This window comes from Echinococcus granulosus (assembly GCF_000524195.1).
Source record: "Echinococcus granulosus chromosome Unknown EG_S00041, whole genome shotgun sequence".
Lineage (NCBI taxonomy): Eukaryota > Metazoa > Platyhelminthes > Cestoda > Cyclophyllidea > Taeniidae > Echinococcus > Echinococcus granulosus.
The window spans coordinates 621,567-639,445 of record NW_020170421.1 but is presented as its reverse complement, the minus strand read 5'-3'; the positions used below and the strand labels follow the sequence as shown (position 1 = coordinate 639,445).

Here is a 17,879-nt window from a genome sequence, read left to right as displayed (position 1 = left end):
GATGACAACCCTTACGTGATTATTGATTAGAACCAAAAAAGGGCAAGGAAAAAATGTAGATGACGGTCTACGGTAATAGGTCCATTAACAAGGAGGAGGTGAGTTCCAGAGTGCTCGCATAAAGCACCCTATACTACCTTGATCAAAACATAGCTGGAAAAAACACCACCGTACCCAAAAGCATACAACTAGAGCACTTTCCTCCATTTACATATAGTGCGAACAACAAAATATAACAAGATGCACATGTTCTTAAAAGTCAAAAATCATGGGCAACCGACTTTACCAACTTGCTAAAAACCATTTATTCCACTATGACATTCCACTCCCAGTTGGAAAACAGAAAATTTACCATCATAACTTACCGGTGACATACCACCACAGATTACAACCTCATTGGCCTACTTTGGAAGTACCGCAATTTATTTACCTAGCTATTTCCACGTATATGAATCTCTGAGATAACTCTAGAAGCAACACCGTTTGCCGTACCTAGCAGACATTACAGTAACTTTTAAATTCTAAAATGTTATTTGCTAAACTGTGCGAACATTAGAGTCTCCAAAGTATGAAATCTACGTATTATGTACTCAAATAATTGTCAAATTGGATAAAAAAATCTGGTCTAATATGCTAAGCTTGTTGCAACAAATAACTCGATAGCCAATAATTTTGCCGTAACTATCCTCAAAAATGCTGACACGGATTTGTCTGCTTAGAGTAGACCGAAATCGCCTAAACTGTTGAGATGGGCACAAAAAAGACATATTTGCACCCTTGACATTTGCTGTTTTGGCATATTTACCCAAAATTTTTGGCTAATGGTGAATATAAGCGGATCAGCTAATGACAGGAAATTTTATATGTGACGTGAGTTTATAGCAAATTCTTAAAGGCGCAAAATATTAAAAAAATATTTTAAATTCATATTCAATTGTTTTGCATGTGGATGCATTTATTTCTGTTTCACATCTTTGTTTTATTTTTTCATCTGATTTTTAAAGGTGAAAATAGAGGCAGTTTTGGCGGATTTGTGATCACGGCTTACCGATGAGTTGTCCTCCTGAGTTTCGGCTGGAACTGGATCCGGAGTTTGAAAAACATCCCTTGCCTCGACCTCCTGAGTACCTAAAACACCAGGTGTACGACCGTGTTGATGTCTTTGAAAAAATAGACAATCATGCTATCCAGGTTTGCCAATGGTAATATTCCTCATAGTTCCCATAGATATCAAAGCAAGATTTCGCCTCGTTTACCCACCTGATGTGGAATCTTGTGTTTCGCCACAAAATGTCTGATATTGAGCGAGCAAGAGTGATTTTTCGATGGATTGCATCAAAAAATATGCAGAAAATTATGTTTGAAAATGTTCCTCCCAATTCCCCAGAAGAGGTGCTTTTATCATTTAAGGATAATAAAACAAGTTTTGCGAGAATATACGAAATAATGTGCACGTAAGTTTTTTTCGCCATGCTAAATGTGCTCTGGATTTTATTAGCTAGGAATCTAGCTTCCCTGTCTTATTTTCATGGTTTCAATTGTGTTTTATCCATTTAGATATGCTGGACTTCATTGCGTTTCTATCAGTGGCTACGCCAAAGGAGTGGATTACTTTCCAGGTGACCGCTTTCAAGGTCTCCCAGCAAATCATTCCTGGAATGCTGTTTATCTGAAGAACTCGTGGCAACTTGTTGATGCCCATTGGGCGACGCGTTACCTTAGCTCAGGAGTAAATATGCAGGATAACGTTGTCTACGAATATGACGACTTTTACTTCCTTATGGAGCCACAGCAGGTTTGCTCCATTTTTCTGCTTTGCTTGCACCATAAAGACATTTTGAGTAATAACTTTTGAAGACATGCAAGTGAAATTGTCCCTATTCAATTTCTTTAATAGATTATTATACCGTACAAATAAGACTACGTTTTTTTCTACCTTATGAACCTGTTTTATGTAAAAATCGAAAATCTTTGATTGTTTGGAAGTAATGTATATTCCTTCAGTACTTCATCTGCATTTGCTTTGAAGTATGTGGTTTTATAATGTTTTTTTTTGCTGTGGTATTTTTAAAATAAGCTTAATTACCTTGAGACCAAGTTTAAGATAACAATCGAGTGCTTCAATTGCACTAATCTTATCGGGTTCAAAGTCTCACATATTTCTATTGTCATTTGGTTTGCGTCATTGCATTCTACTTGAATTCTAAAATTTCAAAAATATTTATTTCTTAGGCTTACCGGATGTAAAATGTCATCACGGACGTAAAATACTCAGGATATCGTTTAACATTTCTTTATAACTCTGCGCTCTCCCTGACTGCCCTTTTAGCACGATGAGTGTAAAATTACGAGGCGACAATTTAGGTAATTTTTTATTCATGGACAATTTACGGGATTTAAGTAACGGCAATTTTCTAATTTAAAAAGTTATTGTTCTCTTGAATTTCTCGTTGATCAACTTCCTGAATATGGAAGAATAGGATTATCGTGATTTGCGATTTGCTTCTTTGTACTTCTAGCAGGAGGTAAAAAACCGTCATTATCAAATGGTTTTGGAACGAGCTAATTTTGAAATTGGGTGTTATCTTCAACATTGATAAACCAGGATCAGTCGGTTGATGTACGAGGGATTGGTGTTTAGTAAACTGTTTAAATCCCCAATAGGCTGTTTACAGCCACTTTCCCGAGGACTGCCGCTGGCAGCTACTCTCCAAGCAACTCACCTTGGCCCAATTCGAGAGCCTTCCATTGACCAAGTCTCAGTTCTTCAAGTGTGCCATGGATTTTCGCGAGGAACACCACGGTGTGATTCAAGTTGTTGATGGATGCATCCGCGTGAGTCTAGGATTCTGGCGGCCGGGTGCCTTCACTTACAAGTTGCAGCACCTTATTGGCAGCGCTCGTGCTTCCCAACCCGACCTCGTGCCCGTCCGTGCAGCTGACTTGACTGATGTCTTTTATACGTCTGGAAGGGAGAAGCTGCTGCTGAAGGACTTTGTGCTGCAGGAGGCTATCCAAGATGCCCTCAACTTCTTTATTCGACTACCCTCGAGGGGAGCATACTTTTTAACAATATATGCTCAGGTGTGTCTCGTATTTCCTTAGTCTAGCTTGTCTCAAAATGTGGCTGGGTTCACATAGCCTATCTCTATTCAAATGGAAATGGGATCACTTGGTGCTATCCAGCAACTTACTTTTTGACTGGTTTAATTATGCTTTGTACTTACCTTATTAGCAATGTTATGTAATTCTGACGAACTCTGCTTACTCCTGCACAAATTTGTTTTGGCCTTTTGGTACGCAGCATCTTTCTGCTTCAGTAAAATCGTTAGTAAATCTTAGCGACTGTTTTCTGACTTTCCAATCTCATTTTCATCTCAGGGTTTAGCATCCTGTTTTGGATTTCAAGTTTAATGCCGTTGGTTTGTGGTGCCTGCTGTCTCCCAGGCTAAGTCCATGTCCGTCTCACATCACTTAGACTTATTGATGCTCGATGACCAAATTTACCTCACCCTTTTTGTAGACGGTATTCTTCTCACAAGCTTAAAGTGAATTTGACATTGCGTTTATTCTCCAAATATCCATGTTCTCAAACCTCATCTGTGCTTGCCTCATAAGCTTATATCCAAACTTAGTTCAACTTTTTCAAGCTTTCCAAATCCGTATTTTCCAACTACGTCTGGTTTGTCGACTCACTGAGTTCACTTACCCGATTTGATATGCAATTAGCTTACGATGTATGACTCCTGACCCTGCTTGATTAAACTTCCCCCTTATTCTCTCTCCTTTCTTTACACTACTTCACTCAATTTAAAGTCACCATGTTGTAGCTCAGACTTGTTCAGTGATTTCACCAAACTCTTGTCCGACCTGGGCTTAGCTTGTGGTGTTTGCGTCAAGCAAAGTCCTCTACTCAACTTGAAATGCAATTAGTACCTGACACCTGCTTTTCCATAACGTATGTCTTGCGTTTCTTTTATCTGCTAACCACCAACTTGTGACCAGGCTGGCCCTACCCTTTTAACACGAAGCGTCTCTGCGCTCGGTTTGAAATGTAACTGAGTTCCAAATTTTAATTCCTGGTTCCTATCATTCCTCTTTACTGTGTCGTTCTGGTTTACCCAACTTAAAGCCGTAAATCCTACTGTTCCAACTCCTCATTGAAATCTACCTTTCATTCTTCCAGGACTAAATACTTTGACTAGCCCCGTGGTGTTCACCATCTTCACGCCTAACGTTGTCTAAGTTCCATAACTTCGTTCTATTTTCAACTGTGTAGCAACATGTGCCCAAGCATATCTTCCTCCATTTGGCACTAAACTTCTCCACATATTTTATGAAAATTTAATTCCTCTTTTTGTTTCGTTGTGTTAAAAACCCTGCCAATTGCTCTACTCAAACTGATTTGCTGTTAATTTGTGATTCTCACTATCTCAGAGCCTGTGCTCAGGTTCGTCTCACATTCCCCAGGCCCACAGCATTCTCAACTCCACCACGATATGCTCTCCGGCTTGACTTATGCTCGCAGCGCAACGAGTCCCCAAACTCACCTTGAAATGGAGTCAACAAGACGTCACCGTGGCTTCCGGTTGCACAATTCTTTGCCCCTTCGGAACTCACGAGTTTTGACCTCTTGAATTGACCACGATCTGTTCCTCAGTAGAAGGTAGAAATAATGAATCTTTTATGAGCTTTGGATATTTCAGCAGTAATCCAGCAACCAAAAATACCTTCCGCATCTTTTGAAATCACATTTTTCTGCGATTTCGGTGGGATGAAATTTGCAGTGTCATGCGGATCTTGTGGAATACTTGGTCCCTCATCTGGGACCTGACATATGTGTCCGGAATGTATGCGATTGTGGGCTCGTTATTCAAAAGACTGGCGCTAGAAATAAGTTTGTTCTTTTTTACAATATTAAATGCGCTTCTTAACTGAAAATTATGAATACTTCTGTCCACATATCCGTTTGATTTTAGCCATCTTGGAAGATCAATTTCCGTCGTCTTATCATAATGACCTCAAAGTTGAAGTTTCTTATTCTATTTTCCCCCTATATTTAGCTCAAATAAGTTTTGTCGTAATATAATAGTAAAAAAAGGAGAAATATTTTGCAATTGAAACGGAAACACTCAAGTGAGTAACCCTTGCAGCTTTCGCGACCTCGCGAAAACGAGGATGGTGGTTACTCATCTACTTCTAACCATCCAACCACCTCCTCCACAGATTTCTCTTTATTCGTCATATTGACTAATAAAATGCAAATTCTGCGTCAGAATGATTAATTTCACCAGATTCGTAGAGTTGGGTAAATCACAAGGTGAATTGGATTACCTTATAGTAAAAAATCTTCTTTTCACACAACATTCTCTTTTTTCGGGGAGACTAAACCCTCTTATTTAAACACGCACCAACGCGGGGGGTAGAGGTGCCTTCAAATTATCATTCAAATAGTAGAATGAAGCGTCCTTTCCCTCTCTATCCATCGCATTCAAATTGTGCCTGAGGAGTACAGCCGTCTCGTGCATGCACAATGGAGGCGCATGCAACACCCGTGGGGTAATTGAATTACCCCCTCCCGCCAACTGCACTCCGTCTCCTCTGTCGGTGTCGATGCCGTTCTCCATCCGACGGTGCGATCCCCTTCGTCGTAATTTTGTGAATCTCCTCATTCTCGTGCTTGCTCTGTTTATTAACACTCCTGGGCGTGTCTTTTGGGGTAATTCAGTGCCTTTAGGTGTGGTTTCTCTCCCTCCCCTCCGATCTCCATGATTATACATGGTTCTGTTTCTATGCTCCTCAAGGAGGTTGAAGACTCAATGGAGCTTCTTTTTGAAGAAGGTATTTTACAGAACGCGGCAGCTAAAGTTAAGCCTTAAGATAATTCACGGGTGTTTTTCGGTGGGAAATTGGCAGTCCAAGGCCTTATTTAGGCGTGAACTTCCATTTTCATGTGAGTAATGCATGATGATTTCGTCACTGGTGTCGGCGACGGGCGTGTGAAGTAATGTATCCATGCCATGCTCTTGCTCCCTCCACTCTACATCTTTTCTCACCCTCATGAAAAAAAGAGGTGATTAGAGGCTGTTTTCAGCTTAAGGGTGATTGAACTTTTTGGTTTTCAGCAGTGAGTAAATTGATAAAACAAAACCTACTGACAATTGGTGTCACGGTGAAACCATGCAGTACCCTGGCTGAGACTCTGGCAGTAATTGGCGGAGCCATTTGAAGAAGTTGTTTGAAGGCTATCATGGCGTGGTTTGCATTTCCTAAACTAAGCGGCATAATTATTTACCATTTGACCCTATCAATCTGCTGAGCTACTTTTCATGTTTGTCTTCGTTTTGTAGCTATGCGGTATCTTTTCCCACATTTTTGATGGACAGCAAATGGCACTAGATTGGAATCGTTCTGTGCACGGACAGCGAGTGACATTTTAGCATCACCTTTACAACCTCCATTTCATGTTATCAATCAAGCACAAGGGAAGTGTATTTCCACCCAGATCCCCTATATTCTAAGCCCATGGCAGTGACAAAACTCCATTCAAATTTTTGGACACGGATTTGTGTGAGGCAACACCTCAGGAGAGTCAATGAACTACCAGGAGGACAGTTAAACCACGCAGCTATTCATGCGGCGGAGTGGCCTTTAGCTACAGGTGTACGAGTTTGCCATCTTGACGGGAGGTAAATTTTGGGGCCGTTCAGGGTAATCACTGAGTCATTCCAAAAGCTGGCCTGCATATGCCATGTTTTTAAAACAGATTTACGGAAGTCTCGCTGGACTAAGCCTTTTCAAAGCCTTTTCAAATTACATTACGCCCAATTCCCGTTTTGGCATGGTTATTTCTTTTTATTGAAAACAAATCTTGCATTTATTATTGCAGCCTTGTGCAGTGGGAGGGAAGAGGTTTCAATTTGTTTTTCAAATTTGGTGACTCACGACGATTTCTCCTTTTGTAGGACTTAAGCAATCCAGTGATGGCAAAAAACGGCACTTTTCGAGCCGCGTGCGAGTACAAGTTGGTCTTTTCTGAGGGCGAGGCGTGTTGCGAGCCCTATCCCGCCTGTGATGACATGAACTGGGGTCCCTCATGGCTTCACACCCGTCACTACGGTCTGGAGTTGGCGCACCCTTCAGGGGTGATCAGTCTGCCCCCGGGTCGACTCACGCCCTCCGGCGAGCACGTGGAGCCCGGACGACTGGAACTGCGGTGTACGCGACTCCGACCTGAAGTTCAGCTCTTCTCTAAACTCAAATGCAATCACCTACCCGACGAGAGCCTGGGGCAGTTCCATTGCATCCACCTCACCGAGAATGAGGCCATCTTCGAGCTCAATCTGCCTGAGCCTGGTACGTTGGCTTGTGTCCTGCCGTCGGTTGGAGACAAGAATTAGTGTTTGTACTAATGACAGAAGCTGTTGATTAATGGGTAGCATCCTTGTCCCACGTTTTGCGTTAATCAGCGAATTTGATAGCAGATCCTCGAATCTCTGCTTAACGGTGCCGTCTGGTAGATTTAGGGAAGAGGGCAGACAGTAGCTTCTTGCTTCAGTCTTCAAATTTACTATGGACGGTTAACTATTAATCCCTGAACTTGATTCACATTCCACTGTCATTTTGGGAGTTTGTCATTGTTCTGCTTTGACAATTGCAAGTCTTCGGTAGAATTATCATCAACCTCGAGACTCGCGAAGATAGTACTAGGCCTGATTTCATTAATGGGGGAAGGTGGAATTTCTAAATATTACGTCCTCTGCTAGGTCGCATGCATCTGGGGAGAACTGATTTGAGCAGAAATACTAAGAGTTTGAAGATGTCCCACAGTGAGCATATTTCATGTATCAATAACCCTTTTCGGAGCATTCATCCAAAGTGACGTAGAATGCATCGTGTCCTCAGATCACGATTGTAAATTACCGCGGTTTTGGCAATGCCAAAGGCATTTACTCGAGGTCAAATTCAGCCCCGTTCTATTAGTGTCCCTCAAGTTGAACTCTTCGCCCACCATTCAACTATTCATAGGTGATGTTTCCCTTATGTGAAGATTGAAGAGGATTTAAAACTGAACCGGAAATCGGGGCTGTTGACCTCTGAATGTGGGTTTGCCAATACTACTACCAACATGTCACTCTGATAACGTAAGTGTGGGAGGAGTTTTGTAACAGACCTACAGAAGGCATTGCAGATTACTAACTTAAGCGGCATGTTTTGGTATCCCCTCCTGTTTATCTAAATGTTGCATCTACAATACTTTCTACTTATTACAAATGAAAACACTATTGCTGCGGCTTACCTCTACAATGGTAAGGCGTCATTGATCCCCTTCCACCCAAGCATCCCACTCGCCGTAGTGTCAGCTAAATCTTTCACTTTCAAAAAGGAAATGTCTTATTTTAGCCCAGGGATTATTTGAACCATCCACCATGACTTGTTTGTTTAGCGGGGCCACATACATTGTAAAATAAGATCAATTCTATCCGCTTGCGAAGTTATTCCTATGTGACATCTCGAACGTGAATTACATCTACCGTGTACTTTATTCGATTCTCCTCTCAGTACACCACTTTGGTGTGTCTGCGAAGAGTAAGCCTACCAGACTGCTCCATGTGATCTTACATCAACCTCAGCATCATTATCATACCTGTCACACTGGCAGCGTGGCGTGCTTCCCGCATATGCGGCGACTCCGGGCTCACCTCTTCTCTCGTAAACGCAGTCGCGAGGGTAAACGCGACAGCAATCAGTAATCTATTCACCAACTGTTGCAGGAACTTACGGACCTGACAGCAGTTTTTTATTTGTCAGGCACTTTGCCCCATTTAGTTTTAAGCGTGAGTGTATGTGTGTGGGTGCGTGGACGAGTATAACAGCACGTGGGCGTGTCAACTGGTGTCACTATCGATCACTCCGTGCGTTTCTGGATGGGTGGGTTGGTGTGTGGACCAGAGACCGGACATTCGGCTGCCTGAATTGGCAAGCGATTGCAGCATCACCTTATGTGGTGACGTCATCGTCCTGTCTGATTGACTGACCGATGGGCCTTCTACTGAGTAAGCCCTTCACTTGGCCCTCTCCTTTGTTACGCACTGTCCGAGGCTCGCTTTCCAGCTCACGAGAGCTTTCTGCTTTGAATGGCAGAGATTTTTCATCAAGTTGTGGGAGAATATTATTTATCACGGCGACTGGGCTTCAGGGTAAGGAAATTCGTCACTGCAATCTTAGTATCAACTAAATTCAGGCGGTCCTGTCATTAAATCCAACCATTGTATTTATTGCTTAGGTTTGCGTGGTGCAAATACCACGACATTGCTTGGGATAAGAATGTCTCGAGGGAATTATTGCAGAGGTACTATCCACTAGTCTGGTTTGCTTTGCAAGACCTGATGCGAATGTGGTTAGAGCACCACAACAATACGAACAAGAGACTTCAAGAGGCATCGATCCGATGTCTAGGCACCTTATGTGCCGCAGCAGAATGATGGAGGTGAAGTAACCTCGTGTCTTGCGGTTCACTTTAAGCGCTCCTTTGTTTGATGATAAAGCCTATCGCAATAATATAATGTGGAAAATTTTCCGACTTTGGGCGATTTTCTTGAACCCCAGCCGTTAGTACATTTTTCATCAGTCCATCATCTCGGTGTGACAACTCTGGGACTAAATATTTCTTAGAATGCACCACTTTCTTCCTTTCTAGTCCACACTGTCAAAAGTAAATAGTACAAATGCATTTTATCTACAAGCGCTGCAATACTTTGCTAAGGGCTGCTTTGGGCTAATGAGTGGAGGTCAAATTCCTAACTGGTGGTGGCTTATCAGGTCATCAGGGGGGGAGGGCAAATGCGAGCTGAGCTGGAAGGTCGCACGACTGCCTCGGAGGAGTGTAGTTCCAACACTTTGACTTGACTATCCCTGGGACAAGTATTTTAAAGGTCAATAATTTTTCCTTTTTTTCCGTTACGGAAGATACGAAAAAAAAGTTTGGTGCGAATACATAAACAGGTTAGATTTGGTCTCCTTCCAATGCAAATCGTGTTGCTGATTTTTTACGCAGATCATTTACTGTCTTCCGTATGCAGAAATGGCGCTCGACTCCAGGTTGGATGGTGGCACCTTCTTTAGCCCGCACCTAAGCTCCATTGTTATAGGTTTGAATGAAAGTATATTAATTTTACTTACCGCAGATAAAAACTTTTCGAAACAAGCTAGTTTGGCGAGTAATATTCCTCCTCACTTGCAAAGGAAGGCGGTCAAAGTACGGTTAGGAGTGAAGCATCAGGCGCATCGCTATCATCGGTTGGGCCTTGTTTATCAGATGGTCAAATTGTTGGCCACTCCCCGTCTTGAAGGTCATGAAATATGGTTCAGTGAGGTTCATTTTTTACTCATTGGCCTTCAGTGTTCCTTTTCCAACCATCAAAGGGTGAAACATCTGTGGGAATGTACTTTCACGTGCTATTATTCAAGATGTCACGTATCTCAGCGGAAACTGTGTGAACGCTCTTTATAGTTGTGTAAGGTGCCTTTCTTCATCAAAATTTTGTTTGACCGATCCAATCTTTAATAATAACACTTACGTGAACGAAGCCATTCATAAACCCGAGGCAATTTTGACCAGTATAGTTTGATTTTCTTTGGTGAAATTTATTCCACTTTAGGATTAAAAGTCCACATCGTGGATTTTCCACCTCATCCGAAACAGTGATTTATGAATAGTCGATAAAATGAGGTATAATTGTCGAGTGATACGTCCGATTTTTTCAATAAAGAACTCGGCTAATATTTTGATCTACTTTTCCGTTTCCCCACTTCAAGCCTGCCTTGAGTAATATGCTACTGATCCATTTAAGTAGGTGGGCGTCGCGTCTACCTGTCATGGACCCTCACGTGCCTCAGTTCCATCAGCAAAAACCAATGGCTCTTTAGAATATTGCCCTCGATGTTATAATTTTGACTCCGCTGCGATGAAAAGAAGGCACGTAACATACTCTATGTGTTTCACTGCACTCTACAGACAGTTTTTCTGAAACCTCCCTCGCATTTCCTCAAAAAAAAGCAAAACAAACGTTAAATCGAAAGGAGAAAAAGGCCCTCACGTAAGAATAAGTGTTCATTGTCAAGGTGACTTAGAAAACAAATTGCAGTACTCTTAAGTTGAACATGCATTACTAATGTTACGTATGTGCAACACCTCAGTTTTCTGAGACACCCATGGCCAGTGACGCTGCCTTCACACGGTTTGTGTTTCATACACCCCTTGCCTTTTGCTCTCAAATGTGGAAAAAGTTCGAGTTGTGCACACTGCATACTCAGTAAGGGTTGCAATTCATGCCTGACTAATTGTTCTCCGAGGAAATATTGTCATTACCAAGTCTTTTTCTCTGCCTTATTCATAGGCGAATACGGCCTCGACATCTACGCCAACGAGCCAGAAGATGGTCGAGCCTACACCCACGTGTGTCAGTACCTCGTACACTACGAGGCACCACCTGACTGGACAGGGGAAGGAACGTCGGAGGCCGTGGGGTCAGCGAGTGCGTCTCCTACCCGAGTTGTCAGCACAGCTGAGGTGAATTTGCGTTCCATGCCCCGGCATTCGCTGCAGCGAGAGTCACTCATCCGTCTGCGTCAGATGCCCGGTTATGGCGCTGAGGCGCCGTCCATTGGACAACTGCCTCAGCCGTACCTTGAGCCCCAAATCGCCTCCACTCAGGTTAGTTGGGAACTTGGGCTTCCTTGGCATCACAGCCTGATCTAGTCATCACTAAATGGCTTCAGCCGACTTCTGAGAAGCCGAGTTCCAGTTAATTACTTACTCTAGACGTTAGAAAGTTGAGTTCAACTACTTGGCTTTGCTTTGCATCATTTCACACTCAAACATCCAGTACGGATTTGGTTAGTTGGTTTTGTTTTGTATTTCTGTTTACCAACTTTTGCTCTGGTAACTCTGGTGTTTTCCAGAAAATTAGACACACCTCGATGTCTCACCTCAGAATACACCACTTCTGAACAGTCACCACTTAATGTTGGCATTAGCATATGTAGTATCCAACGTGAATGCGTAATTGGTCTCTCCTCGCTTCACTATCTTTTCAATCCACCGTAAAGTGCTGTAAGGTGAATCTCTAGCTTCAGTTCATTTTAGAAACTAGGTAAACGTGAGTTCTCACTAGTTGTAGTTTCGAAGACTTAAGATACTGCTTCCGGAGATTGGAAGGTGGAGGAAAAATCCTGTTCGTGTTTCTCTTCGTTTCATTCCATCGTGTGTGTAACCCATCTGAAACGGTGTTTTCTTCTCTATTTTATGCGAATTGATAAAATTTAAATGCGAATCTCCAAGTGAGGCTTGTTGGACACTTTCTTAAAATAGGGTGCTCTTAGTACCTGCAGCCCAAACTCGCAACGCCCAAATCACTGGGGTGGGGGTCTATCAGCAATGCATGAAGGTCGCATATGGTAAGGAGTCGAAGAATATTCTCGATAGCCGCTTACTTCCCCATTTTTCCTCCCCACTTGATTGGCTGATTGCTCTGCTTAGGCATCACATGTCAAAAGAACTTTGGCATGTCAAAGGTGTCAGCATCTGCAACCAAAAATGGGACTTTCCTTCGATGGTTTGTACGTATTTTCCAAAGCTGCGGTATAGTCTAGTCCCTTCTTAATGGCACATCCACCGATCGTCGCTTTTCCCATGCACAAATCCTCACGTTGTTTAGACGAACTCCAGCACACCAAAATCCGGCTGCTCTACCTCTTAATGCCGTGGTCAGCTTCGAAAATACATGCGCATAATTCACAAAGGTGAATTATTCTAACCTGTACGTGCTTCCTTGACCGTGTGTTCTTTTTTGAGGCAAGTCGCCTGAGCATAGAATATCCGACCTTTTCGACTTTACCTTCGCGCGTTCCGGCAAGTTAGCAGTGCTGTTGGCTACGGCTTCGTGAACTGTTCACCGTCACAAACGTGCACAAACCTTCACTTAAGTGGATAAAACACAAGCAAGAAAGCGGAATAACTTTCATTGCTGCATTGGACATACGTGGCCCTTCTACGAAGGGTATTCCAGTCAAATTGGTACTCCTGAGTTGGCAGGCGAAACGGTAAATTCCAAGGAGTAAAAAAGGAGTTCATTTTTCGAAGTAGTTTAGTATTCAGACAGCTAAGATGTAAGGACCTGTCTATACAGTTGAATTATTCTAGGCCATTCTACTTGACTTGATCGTCAGTGCGAAGACACCGACCTCTGAGGGACCCTTTTGCAGCCCAAAACAGGTAGGAATCACTCAGGGCGAGGTCTGGACTGTCGAGGAGTAGGGTATTATCCTCCAGCCGAATTGTTGTACTGAACAGCTCAGGGTCGCGTGTAACCCCTCCAAAATGGAACCCCCTCAGCGCCAAACGACTTTTCAATCGACAGATGCGAGCGACAAGTACAGGCACTGGTGATAGCGGTGCTATTGAACAGAAAATTCACTTAAAAGCATCGCATCTTTTCTAGAGAACACTTGCCGTCACCCTACCTGCAGAGAGACTTGTTCCGGCGCCTTTTTTGGTGCTATCACTACTTTGGTGTTCACTCGTTGCAGGTTCCTGGTACCACACACACATTCGCATTAAGACATAAATCATAAGATACGCATTTCAAGGGGAAAAAACTGCGAGGAGAGTATCTAGTTAGTCAGAAGGCTTCGTACATTATAAATGATACTTGATTCCGGTTATTAGGCTCTTTCGAATAAATAATTGTGCACGCTTTTGTGTAGTGGCTCAAAACTCCTCTGAAGATGAAAGAAGGCATGGTACTCGCGTGGAATATATATAGTCGACCTACACAAGGGATTGGGGGCTAGTGGCCAGCCGCGCAGGCCACACAGCCTGGAGGAGGTACAATGGCAGAGTCCCTAGGTGGCCCGTTACCTAAACCCAGAGCTAAACAAACAGTTAAAGCATTACATAGCCCCTCTTCCCCTTTAAGCGTCATCCTTGGTGCTCCCTTTGGTCCACCTCCAGTGTCAGCTATCGTAATGTAATCTGTGCTGTAAGAAAAATGCCCACAAGCCAACCGTGCCGTCGTTGAATTTCCATCCAACTGAGGCGACACTTGACCTCAGCATTAACTCTACTAAATCTGAAGTTTCGTCCTGAATGGGGACTGTATTGAAGGAAGGGGAATGCGCTGACCATTACACATGCCCACAGCTAGTCGCATGAAAAGTGGCCTCGCAGTAGCCATTTAATAAGTGGCGCGATTTGACTTATTCAAACTTCAGCGCCCCCCATTCATGCCTATCTGGGTTCATTCCACCCAGTAGAGAAGTGGCGGAGGCATCGCGTATTCGCTTCATCAGTATCTTCATACAGGTTCCGTGAACAGCTCCGTAATGAATTTTCCAGATGGTTCACGGCTAGTGTCGCTTCAGATGTTAATAGCATTGCTGCAGACCACAGGATTGGGGTGATTGCCGAAGGTAGACGTCATTTGCATCCCTTCTGTTAGGGATTGGCGTAAGTTCTACTATCCAAAGCATACACCCTTTATCCGTCAGGCTAAGGTGCATCACTCAGCCGAGAAAATTAGAGCAGATGCTCCTTAGGATCGGGTTCGCTTTCCACTGTCACCAATGTTGCACCTCAAGAAATGTTACTGTAATGTTAAAGAAAGGCATGTGGTGTTGACTGGTGAGGTCGCTTTTTGCACGATGTGTTGAAACGAATAACGGCGCTCTGCACGGTTTACTTGGAGCTAAAAGTCCAAGTTGAACGGTGGTGCGTCGATGGTTTGATCAAATTACTGCGTATTTTTTCAGGCAGTTCCATTGTCGATCTTGGCTCCTTGCACTTTATGATGCGAAAGCCTGTGGAACATCACCTGACTGAGACGACAAATGTTGCCTTCTGCTAAATGCTAGAATAGTACCTGAAATTCTCCCAACATTGTTTTGCATTTCCTAACTTTAACCACCAGGATTAGAATGAATTGTCAACCGTAGCAAATGGAATCGCAACGAAAGTGGGTGTTTGTGAATAATTAGCAATTCGCTAATGAGATCTGTGTTTCGGTGTAAGATTTGGTCCTTCCCTCCATGAATTTTAAGTTAAACGCCTTACATTTGGTGGTGACTCGTTTAATTGTCATTCATTCCACGATCGAAAAGCATTCTACCCCAATCGGCAACTCGAAAGAACATTATGCATGGAATGTCCTCGGTGTAGGGAGTGAATGCTTTGAACACTTTATAATGGCTGTACTTGCTTTCCTGCTTACTATAGAGCTATAACATCGGAGTCACATGGGAAACCTGACTTCAGAACATGGTGGTTAATGATGACGATAAAAAAGCCCGGGGAATGTGTTAAAACCACTATGAGTAATTAATACAGTAGTATGAAGCGACTTCTTGAGGGATGAAATATTAAGCGCATCTCTTTTACGTTTAAAAGCGTTTTAATACGGGATGGAGCATGTATGTATTCCCTTTACCACCGCAGCAGCACATCAACAACGGGGAGAACAGCCGAACGCTAAGAATGTTTTCACCCCCTGCGTACAATGGCAATTCTGGTTACAGAGATCAGGTGGAATTCCGCTATGCGCCCTCGACTTGGTCGGATACGGAGAGCCTAGACAGGGGCATCGGTGCGATTCGCATTAAGGGGGTACGTTCGGCACCTAACTTCTCTCCACACGACCACGCTACTTAATTGTATTAAGTAGGTTAGGAGCAGGCTTGAGTGTTCACAGTAAGCGAAAAAAAATCTGTGGTCTAACTGCAGCAGTAAACGGAGGAGGGATATGGCGGTAAGTTTCACGTAGAGAGATTTTGTGAACCACGGTAACAGGTAGGGAGGACACCATTCACATTTGAATTATAATAAAAGGAATACACCATGCTACATTCAATGATGTGCTCAAAGCCAGTTGTCACCTTAAAAACGTCGAGGTCCTCAACATCTTACCCCTCAAATCGCCTTCAGCTTCAACCTCAAATGAGACTTGCATTGCACGGTTTACTTTAGACGCATATAATTGTTGCTGTGTTGTGCTCGCTAACGTCACAGCCCGTAGTCTTAGGAACTAGGATAAGGCGAGCTAGAGAGCCACATATTGAGCTGACGTAAGAAAAACTACGATTTTTACCCACTCTTGTATGATTGACGGGAAAGTACTTGATAGAAGGTTAAATGTTTGCATGAAAACAACTGTGGCGACCTTGAGCCTTCCCCTCTACCTGAATACTGAAATAACAAATCTTTTCCATTTCTCTGCTTGTTTTTATAGTTCTGAGTAGATTTCGCCATGAATAATTGCTTTTTATTTTATTTTAACGTTATCTGGACACTTTTTTGAGTCTTCTCTGTACTTATTTCTGTTACCCGAACGAAACGGAAGGGCTGGTCTGATTACCAAAGGAATCCTTCATATAGGTAGTCACGATAAGAATTGGGCTTAAACAAAGAATGGAGAGGCGACTTGTACATACTAACTGATGATCTTCTTCCATGCACTTTATTTCAATAAAACGAGAGCCTAATTCTCAGTTTAACTTTATTAGGACGACGAGGATGAAGTGTTTATGGCGATTGGGAAGGGGACAGAGAAGAGTGATGATGAGGCAAATGATAATTCAGTGGGAAGAATCTTGGGGCGGAGGGTAAATGTGACCGAGCAGATGAAACGCAGTCAACCCTACATGATGTCCCTGCTAGTTGGGAAATCGCCCACGCTGCGCTCGCCCCTTGGTAGTGTAGTTCAGGTAACACTTTCACCACAACAGCCATCAACTATGGCCCTAGCCTAATCGGCTCCACGCTCTCTGCAATGATTACACCGCACGCCTCTGCGCTATAGAGAGGGCGATTATCACTTGGTTAATCGGGTGGTCTTTTTTACTGCCTTTGTTTCAGACCTCCGCCACCAACGGACGGGAGTCTCCTAATTCGGACCGAGTGGACCGATACTCGCCCTTCGCTGCCGGTAACGCAATGTTTTTTATTACTTACGTTAGCCTTTACTTTGAAGTCACATCTATTGCAAGAGTACAAAAGGGTGGAGTTGCGTGTCATCGATGTGGAAGCTGACTCACTGCAGAATGAAAAGGCTCGCATAGTTGTTTTTACAGGTAGATCAAATAAACCTTAGCCCTCAAATAAAAGAAGGGCTGTGACGGTTTAAAAGTTAATAATGTGAAGGTGCTTAAGGGCTGATTTGCGTTGAAGGTGGTATTTTTTGCCTCCTAGTGCGTAATTTTGAAGCCAAATTTTGTTTAGAAGCAGTATTTTTTTGAGCACAAACTCTTAATTTATCTATATTGCCACAAATTGAGCACCAAAGGTTCTCCACGTGTCAATTACCACTTTATTCACACAAAATCACCCAATTTCGCTTGACCTTTTGCCTTCTAAATAAAGTTCCATCAATGGTTTATGCAAAAAAGTAAGCCAAAGGAGAGGCCCTGCCTAAACTGCCTCTTTATGAGTCTCTCCAACGTGGGTGCTTAGGTGTGCCTGAGTCTCCACTTCTTCACTTCTTTGATGTAAATCACACGAATTGAATACCACTTGGAGTCGCATGAACCGCAGGGTTGGAGTTCAATCTCTCTTATAATTGGCATGACATTTTGAGAGCGCAGTGTTCCGAGGCGTACTTTACCTTGTCTGAAGCTGCCTGGTTGTGAGTCTGTTCTGAGTAAAAGGTATTTACAAAAATTAAGGAATTAGGATGGTATAAAATTTGGTGGGGTACATAGCCACACTATAGATAAATTACTCGGCTGATTACGGCTGTTGTAGACTGGAAGGTGATCTGAAACTGCTGCCTGATTTTGGTCCAGAGAATTATCTGGGGCGAACTGAAACAACTGTTCACTCCATGTTC

At 43.1% G+C, this 17,879-nt stretch overlaps 1 protein-coding gene across 1 annotated transcript in view; it reads left to right on the top strand. All coding sequences in view use genetic code 11, as the record gives it.

The window, feature by feature from the left end:
• Nucleotides 1-1,263: 1,263 nt before the first annotated feature.
• Nucleotides 1,264-17,879, top strand: part of EGR_05545 (Kyphoscoliosis peptidase) — a gene marked incomplete at both ends in the record, with an annotated part of 27,947 nt that continues 11,331 nt past the window's right edge. The window contains 11 exons of the mRNA XM_024494794.1: nucleotides 1,264-1,454; nucleotides 1,558-1,795; nucleotides 2,665-3,084; nucleotides 6,966-7,356; nucleotides 10,083-10,163; nucleotides 10,188-10,370; nucleotides 11,400-11,716; nucleotides 15,497-15,661; nucleotides 16,558-16,758; nucleotides 16,910-16,979; nucleotides 17,011-17,124. Coding sequence (XP_024350842.1) covers nucleotides 1,264-1,454; nucleotides 1,558-1,795; nucleotides 2,665-3,084; nucleotides 6,966-7,356; nucleotides 10,083-10,163; nucleotides 10,188-10,370; nucleotides 11,400-11,716; nucleotides 15,497-15,661; nucleotides 16,558-16,758; nucleotides 16,910-16,979; nucleotides 17,011-17,124 — 2,371 coding nt within the window. The remainder of the gene's footprint in view (nucleotides 1,455-1,557; nucleotides 1,796-2,664; nucleotides 3,085-6,965; nucleotides 7,357-10,082; nucleotides 10,164-10,187; nucleotides 10,371-11,399; nucleotides 11,717-15,496; nucleotides 15,662-16,557; nucleotides 16,759-16,909; nucleotides 16,980-17,010; nucleotides 17,125-17,879) is intronic.